Source organism: Misgurnus anguillicaudatus, chromosome 3 (assembly GCF_027580225.2).
Source record: "Misgurnus anguillicaudatus chromosome 3, ASM2758022v2, whole genome shotgun sequence".
Classification (NCBI taxonomy): Eukaryota; Metazoa; Chordata; class Actinopteri; order Cypriniformes; family Cobitidae; genus Misgurnus; species Misgurnus anguillicaudatus.
The window spans coordinates 7777001-7785706 of record NC_073339.2 but is presented as its reverse complement, the minus strand read 5'-3'; the positions used below and the strand labels follow the sequence as shown (position 1 = coordinate 7785706).

General features: G+C 35.0%; 1 protein-coding gene across 1 annotated transcript in view; it reads left to right on the top strand.

Moving 5' to 3' along the window:
• Positions 1–454: 454 nt before the first annotated feature.
• abca1a (ATP-binding cassette, sub-family A (ABC1), member 1A) overlaps positions 455–8706 on the top strand; it is a 33157-nt gene continuing 24905 nt past the window's right edge. The window contains exons 1-6 of the mRNA XM_073860618.1: positions 455–614; positions 2134–2239; positions 3466–3559; positions 4304–4445; positions 4563–4681; positions 7462–7583. Of these exons, the coding sequence (XP_073716719.1) occupies positions 2174–2239; positions 3466–3559; positions 4304–4445; positions 4563–4681; positions 7462–7583 (543 nt within the window). The 5' untranslated portion in view covers positions 455–614; positions 2134–2173. The remainder of the gene's footprint in view (positions 615–2133; positions 2240–3465; positions 3560–4303; positions 4446–4562; positions 4682–7461; positions 7584–8706) is intronic.

Here is an 8706-nt window from a genome sequence, read left to right as displayed (position 1 = left end):
TTCACAGTGAATGATACAAACCACATGTAAAATAGGCCATGGAAGAAGTAAGCATCCATAGATTATATTGTGTAAATCACAGTTCATCATTTACTTTTATGTAAAGCTTTAATTGTTGCATAAAAGTCGTATATTCCTTGTCAATTACTCTGTATTTATTTATGTTTTAATTTCAATGTTTGTTGTGTAAGATGCACTTCAAATGCATTCAAGCTGCTACGCTTTGGCAGTACAAACACGTGGTCATTGAAGGCTTTGATGATCTTTTATGTGTTGATCCTCCACTATGAGAATTTATTTGAGATGCATGAAAAACAAAACGGTGTAGATCCGCGTTGCCCCTTTAAGAGCTGTTTTGGGTCCGCACGTGCTTTCCTTATATGGCGGCTCGAACACAAACAGCACCGCGTTTGACCGACAGTAACCTCGCGTCTCAACGCAGCAGCATCGCCTTCCACTATAAAAGGATGGAGGAGAGAAAAAAGGTCCGTCCATAAAAGCACACAGCACCGACAGTACAATATCGCTCCGAGAAGAGGTGTTTTCTTTTCTCTTCTTAACAGGAATTACAGTACATTAAACTAGGAATAATCATTTTGGAGTTAAAAGAAGCGGTGAGTGCGCAAATTACTTTTTTCAACATTGAGGGTGAGCTGTATACCAAGTTATTTTTTACCAGCTGTGTCAAATATATGTATGTAAAAATATAAACATTCTTATTTTGTAATCATAAACGCGTTTTGTTGTTTTTTCACGATGAGCTCGTCTGTTTTTTGGTAACGTTAAACACTGAGGACTGATGTGTGTCACTGTCATCACCGGATATTATGTTAAACACGTATGTGTTTTTTGACTAAACGACATATTTTGCGATTGGAGTTGGTTTGAGACACTGACTTGAGATTAGAGGTAAACAAAAGGACTTAAGTGCACGCGAGCACAGCATCTGCTCGTTACCGTTCAGCGCGAGCTGCGCGAAATGACCGACAGTAACCTTTCCTCTGCGGAACAATTGGAACTCTTCTTCGTCTGTTAATTATCACCATTATGAGCACATTTGGTCTTAAATGCACAGTTGAAGATTAAACGTGACTGTACACAAATTATATTTTGATGTTTTACGCGTTTTTGTTTATAGAAGTCATCTGGTAAAGAAAGAAATGTATGCAAAGCTCTTGGTCTCTTCTGGTTCGTTTATTTATTTTTTGTGTGCAGAGAAGTCTTTGTTTTAAACTGCTACGTCCATTCTTAATAAATGTCTCAATAATAAATAATAATAAAATCCACAAAAATGTTTGCCTGTAGTTTTATATTGTCTCGTGACAGGGATTGTTTATTTTAATTTCTTTCATAAGCACCCGTCACACTGTTTATATTTGATTTAAAATTTGATTTGTAAGGTATGTAGAAGAAATGTTGCGCATTAGCATCACGATGCAGATGAAGTGATATAATGAAACAAATGGTAAACAAAGAGAAAAACAAGAAAATGCGCGCGTCCACTGGGGGCGCTGTTTTATTCTCATGTATGCGCACAGCACAAAAACAACTCACTAAAACGATTCCAGATCACATTTTTATTGTGATCTGGAATCGTTTTTATGTTCTTATTGAATCATATCTTATTGAATCATATCTGTTTATGTTGTTTATGTTCTTATTGAATCATATCTTCAAATCTTGGGATTCAGTCAGACTGTATGGTATAAAATGTATCATTCCACGTATTAACATGTCGTGCTGTTTCCTTTCATTTTTTTTGTAGTGGTCTGATATCTACAGATAGGCAAATGCTTTACGAAAACATTGTGTCTTAATAGTTCCTTGTTCGTGTACAGATTATAAATAAGTACTTACTGTCCATTTAACTTCCCGCTTGATGTAATACCAAATGTTTTCTCAAAATACACAAACAATTAGACTGACAATGTTTACTTGTCTTAAGTCTCTGTTTACTTTAATGCAACCCACTGCTCTGTGTTTGTGATGTCACAGCACCCATCTTATAAAAGCACGCTTAGATAAAGGTGGCGTGATATATTTGACATGTACTTGATGGTTCATCATCTTTTTAAGACAATATATTGCCAATTAGCTTGACGTCGTTTTATTTGCTTGTTTTTGTATTAACAGTAACATAGAGGAGGCCAGGACGGTGTAGATCCCCGGCAAGATGACTGTCTCCACACAGTTAGGGTTACTGTTGTGGAAGAACTTCACTTGCAGACGGAGACAAACTGTAAGTTAAAACCTACTTTATATGTATAAACAAAGGCCTATTGTTTAAAAAAAGAAGAAATAACAAATAATGCATTAAAGGAATAAAAAATATTCCTCCTTTGAGCATATGAAGTCCCTCTGAATAGAAACATCTGTGAAGTACAGATGTGGCATTGTTCGTAACAAAAATGAATCTATATGAATAAATGCATAAATAGTCTGTTTAGGATTTATGAATAATTAGATACCCCGCAAAAACATAGCTGGGATATTTTTTATATGCAAGCTAATTATCTGTGGTTGAAGTTATTGATTAGACTACTTGTTTAGTAGTGACTCATACTTTTAAGTATTGCGAGCTGAATAGTGACCTTATCAGTGCTACGTATTATCGAACTCCCTGTGAAATGACAAAACAAAAAGATCAACGACACTTAAACTAGAACATCTTTTCAGTAATTGTACTGAATAAATGATAATGGATTTCACTAAATGTATTAACAGGGAGGTGTTGTGCAAACAGGAAGCATATCAACCACCATAATAAACAAGAATTACTTGACAAGAAAAGTTTATTCTCAATTTGTAAACAAGTGCACAAAGGTCTGTAGAAGTAAAGGACTGATTTTCGTTCAGGGAGAAAATCCTCGGTTGTATGCAGTTTAAAGTTCATGAAAGAGTAACCAAAGCAATCAAGAATGTAAAATTTTAGGGGTCATGTTATGTCTTTGCTATCCTCAGAGTGCGTATGTGAGGTTTTAGCTCAAAATACCCCATAGATAATTTATTATAGCATGTTAAAATTGCCACTTTGAGCCAAAATGTGCAGTTTTGGGGTATTTGCCCTTTAAAATGCAAAAAAGCTAATGCAAACACTGATCACCATAATGGTGGTTTGATGAAATTAAAACTCAATTGTGCTGTCAATTATTTTCTCTCTTTATATCTGTACTAAATGGCAGTGCTGTGGTTATATAGTGCAGATTAAGGGGTGATATTATTATAATTAGATCCCTTTCTGACATCACAAGAGGAGCCAAATTTCAATGACCTATTTTTTCACACTGGGTTGATCTTTTTCACATTTTCTAAGTTAATAAAAGCACTGGGGACCCAATTATAGCACTTAAACATGGAAGTCAGATTTTCATGATATGTCCCCTTTAACAGATGAACACCGGTCATAATAATAGTATCATATATTATAGTCAAAATGATGACCTTTGAGGTGTCTTTCTTTTCCAGATTCAGCTGCTGATCGAGATAATATGGCCTCTCTTCATCTTTTTTATCCTGATATCTGTCAGATTTCACTATCCTCCGCATGAGCAACATGAATGTAAGTGTTTTAGTCATTTCTAAATGTGTATCTTTAATTAAGTGCTTTAGACAAGCACAATATAAGAAGACATAATCATGATAATGGAAAAGGTCAATATCATTAAATTCAGACTGTCAATATTTGCCCTTTTTGGAAATACACCTCAAGGGAAACCAATGACAATAAATCAGCTCAGCATTCTCAGTTTTATTTATCCTTTATATTATAGGTCTGGCTTCTGAAATACGTGGGTCCCAAACAAAGAAATTTTACTTAAAATGTTAAGCTGTAATGCAAGTAAATGTTTAATTAACCCAATGAACCTTTACGGAGAGTATCATGTCTTAGCAACAGTTTCACTCCATTTCACTGTGTTCGGCACAGATTTCAACACATTTAATAAGTTGTTAAACATTTCCCCAAGTTTATTGTGATCTTCAGTTAATCTTTAGATCACAGTGATTTTCATATGATCATTAATTTAAAACTGTCACAAAACATCCTCATAATATCAAAGAGATTATATAAAAAATGAATAAAATATATTAAATGAATATATATATTAACTCCCTAATTCATGTTCCTGCTCTTACTGTTCCAAATAATAGAAACAAATAATGTAACTATGTGTATAAGAAATATAAAACCGGTTTAACTTGTTATCCTGTTTTGCTGCGTTTGCAGAAGTTGGGTTTGCGTGATGAAAAGTGTCATATGGTAAGCTTGTTGACATCTAAATGTTTTGTTTTCTATTTTTTCCAGGTCACTTTCCCAATAAGGCCATGCCCTCTGCGGGAACGTTACCCTGGGTGCAGGGCATCATATGCAATGCCAACAACCCTTGCTTTCGCTACCCCACTCCGGGGGAGAGTCCAGGGGTGGTGGGCAACTTCAACGACTCCATGTAAGCATTATATGAGCAGGATGACATTAATAAACTTAAATATGAATATTATTATAGTTCTTTCATAGTGTGGGTTTTCATGCTATATATTTATGTGTGTGACCTCCAAATTTACAGTATCTCCCGATTGTTCATCGACGCCAAGAAGATTCTCCTCTACAGTCAACATGACAAGAGCTTTGAAGGTTTTAAAGTACTAGTTCGAGCATTGAGAAAGCTACAGCAAAATACTGAAGGTACGTCTCCTATCAAACATCTCAGTTGCTGCTTTCACTTCGAAAGCTGTATCAGTTTTATCCAGACTTAATTTTTAGCTTAAAGTTCATAGTTTCGGATGTTTCTCCATAATTTAGCATTATCTTTTGGCCTCATTGTTAGATAAATATGTACCCCTCATGGGGTTTAGTTTTGCTTTCTTTATTTAGGACATATGTTTGGTTGATTTTTTGAATTACTATAATAGATAATAAATCGTGGACAATTCACAGAATACAATTGATTTTATAAGCAATATAAATATATTTTATATTTATAGACCACTAATAATCGTGATACACCAATGCTATCTGATAACAGTTCGTATGTATTAATTAGTACTACCACATTTGTTCATTTTTGTACGATTTGCTTTGCCCCGTGATGTTTGGGTTTGGGGTGGGGTTTTGTTATTGTTTTTTTTATGATAATAGTATGTTTTTGTACAATTCCCTTCTTATAAATTAGAAAACTGGTAACATACGTACAAATTCTCGTGAGATCAGGCTGGATACCTCTGGGTATGACATCCTCTCAGTTCACCGAGTTTAATAAATATTCCCAGAGGATCTACTGTTTGCACCTGGGATTTAATAATAGGATGCAAGCATTGCCTCCGGAGCAATAGTGATTTCTCATGATAGTTAGATGTTACAATTTTATGACAGTGGGACACGCACATGTTGTACATGTATTAGAAATATGCGTTACTATTAAAGCTGTCAGAGATGTATATGAGTTATGAGAACTGTTTTCCATCTGGTCAAGTCCTGCTCTCAAATCATCCTGTTATGTAAAAGGGTGGATGAAATTTGCGGTTAAATCATCTGAGCCATAAACGAAATGTTAGCAGACAGAATAAGTGAGATCTTTTAAATATCTCAATCGGGAGTTTAAAAAGAGAGATTTTTGCAACTGAGGAAAATGCTCAAATTGGTCTCATATTTGGAAAGATAGGTTGAAAAATAAAATAAATGTCAGAAATCTCAATATGAGCTCAAACGTTTTTCATCCATTTTCCAATCCCAAATAATGTGAACTGTGCTATGCATGCCACATTCTCAAGTAAAATTAATTAATTCATTAATTTAAATTTAGTTTATTCAAATTAAATGTTCACTTTAGTTTCACTTTATAACAATAGTATAACAAACTTGTGTTTATTTTTATTCCTGCTAAAAAATTTCATGAGATATATATGTGACCCTGGACCATAGAACCAGTCATGAGGGTTTATTATTAAAATGTATGCATCGTCTGGAAGTCGGATAAAAAATCTTTCCATTAACGGATGATTTGTTAGGATAGGGCAATATTTGGAAAAGATACCAAGAAGTGTTTAAAAACCTGGAATTTGACGGTGCATAAAAGCCAAAATATTGAGAAAATCGCCTTTAAAGGGGACATTTTACAATAGTTTTTTTTTTTTAAAGATGTCAAATAAATATTTTGGTGTCCCCAGAGTACATATGTGAAGTTTAGCTCAAAATATAATATAGATAATTTATTATAACATGTTAAAATCGCCACTTTGTAGGTTTGAGCAAAATGTGTCTTTTTAAATGCAGTAGATCCGATCTCTTTACTAAATGGCAGTGTTGTGGCTGGATAGTGCAGATTAAGGGGCGGTATTTTCCCCTTCTGACATCACAAGGGGAGACAAACTACAACGACCTATTTTTTCACATGCTTGCAGATAATGGTTGATCTTTTACACATTTTCTAGGTTGATAAAAGCACTGGGGACCCAATTATTTATTGCACTTAAACATGAAAAAAGATAAAATGATTTTTACGATATGTCCCTTTAAAATTTTCCTTAGCAACACATATTAGTAATGATAAATACGTTTTTGATATATTTATGGTAGGAAGTTTACAAAATATCGGAACATCATGTAATGATGATTTTTGGCATAAAGATCAATAATTTTGACGCATACAATGTATTATTGGCTATTGCTACAAATACACCCATGGGACTTATGACTTATGGTTTTGTGGTCCAGGGTCAAATATGTGTATACTTCTTCGCACGCTACATCCACTAACATCTTTAATAGTGCCTTATCCCAAACACTTCCTGAATGTGGAACTAACAAATCAAATTTATAAAAAGAAGAAGTTTCCGAGTACCGAAAGAGGAACGACCCGAAGTAACCTCGGAGTAAAGAGGCCGATTCAAACCGGTTCATATCAACGACTCCTGTGGAATGTACTGATACAACACAATGCACTGTGTGAATAAGACAGTGCCCCGCTCTCTTTTCGGAAACTGTTGTTTCGATCCAAAGCATAATTTGACCCAAAACGAAATGAGCAAACATCTCGTGGCCATTGCATTCACCTAACGCAATGCTTTATTGCCTCACCGGCTGTGTCATCCAGCTGGGAATAGAGTCATGCTTTTCACAATGTTCTCAACGACTCCCTTTGTTCAAAAATCATTACCAGTCATAACCACACATACTCATTTTTTATGAATAATTTTTCAAATTTTAGAAAAATGTTGTTGCAAATATGTAATACATAAATCATATTTTATTATATTAGCCAAAACAAAACAAATTTATTTGATACTTTTAGCTTTTTTAATAGCCCGTCTTTTCCTAAAGTATGTTTCTGGTCATCCTGTAAACAACTTCATGAGGTTCAAAAAGTTCAGTTTAGTAATGTATATCCTTCTGGTACTGTATAATTTAAAGAAACAGCATTTCAATACTGTATTTTTCATTGTTAATAGACCTTATTTTCCCTGCAGGTTTCAAGCTCAAGGACTTCTTGCGTGATAATGAAACGTTGTCTGCGTTTCTGGAGAGGAACGCCTCTCTGCCCGAGCATGCTGTGAGAGAGATAGTGGAGGCCAACGTCAACTTGGAGAAGGTGCTCATTCTTGAACAACCATTTGGAACGGAGCCCAACAAACACATTCACGTTTTTTTTTTTTACAATCCTACAGATGTTTTCTGTAATTGCCTTCATACTTAGCATTGCCTGTCCGCCCAGCATAGGTATTAAAATATCAGTATGTCATCTAGCCATTTATTATAGGAGTGTTATGTAATAGGTGACTGGGTATGCGGATGTCCTTGGTGCATGCACGTGCTGTTAGTCGGTGGATAGGGGTGGTGGATGATGAGGCAAAGGGGAGGTTGGAGGAGGGTAGAGTCACATGTCTGTTGTCCAACAGAGCTACAGCCGGAGGGCTATTCCTGGAAACCGAGCTTACTGAATCTCAGCCGCTTCGACAAGATAGTGGCCACTTTGTAAACAGGCTGCCTTTGGTTTCTAGCGCTCTCGTTCTACTGCCGTCATACTAAAATAGATTAACTAAATTAGATTCTCATCATGCTTTCTAGGTCAATGTAATTTGACATGTTTAAGCCATTTTAGCCAAGCGTTTATCAACACTTTGATTTCACTGCCGTAAAAAATGTATTTGTTAGCAATGGTACATCTTTTGTTTTACTGCTAAAACCTATTGGGCTTATTTTTGTAAATTGTTACTTACAAAATATGCTTGGAATTTAAATGATTTGGTATTTAACACTGAGACATGCGTGCAATTTTAAATGTGGCTTAAAGGGGACATTTCACAAGACTTTATTAAGATGACAAATAAATCTTTGGTGTCCCCAGAGTACATATGTGAAGTTTTAGCTCAAAATATAATATAGATAATTTTATAACATGTTAAAATTGCCACTTTGTAGGTATGTGTTCTTTTAAATGCAAATGAGTTGATCTGTGCATTAAATGGCAATGCTGTGGTTGGATAGTGCAGATTAAGGGGCGGTATCCCCTTCTGACATCACAAGGGGAGCCAAATTTCAATGACCTATTTTTTCACATAGAATGGTTTGCATAGAATGGTTTACCAAAACCAAGTTACACGGTTGATCTTTTTCACATTTTCTAGTTTGATAGAAGCACTGGGGACCCAATTATAGCACTTAAACATGGATTTAAGTCAAATTTTCATGATATGTCCACTTTCAATTAAATG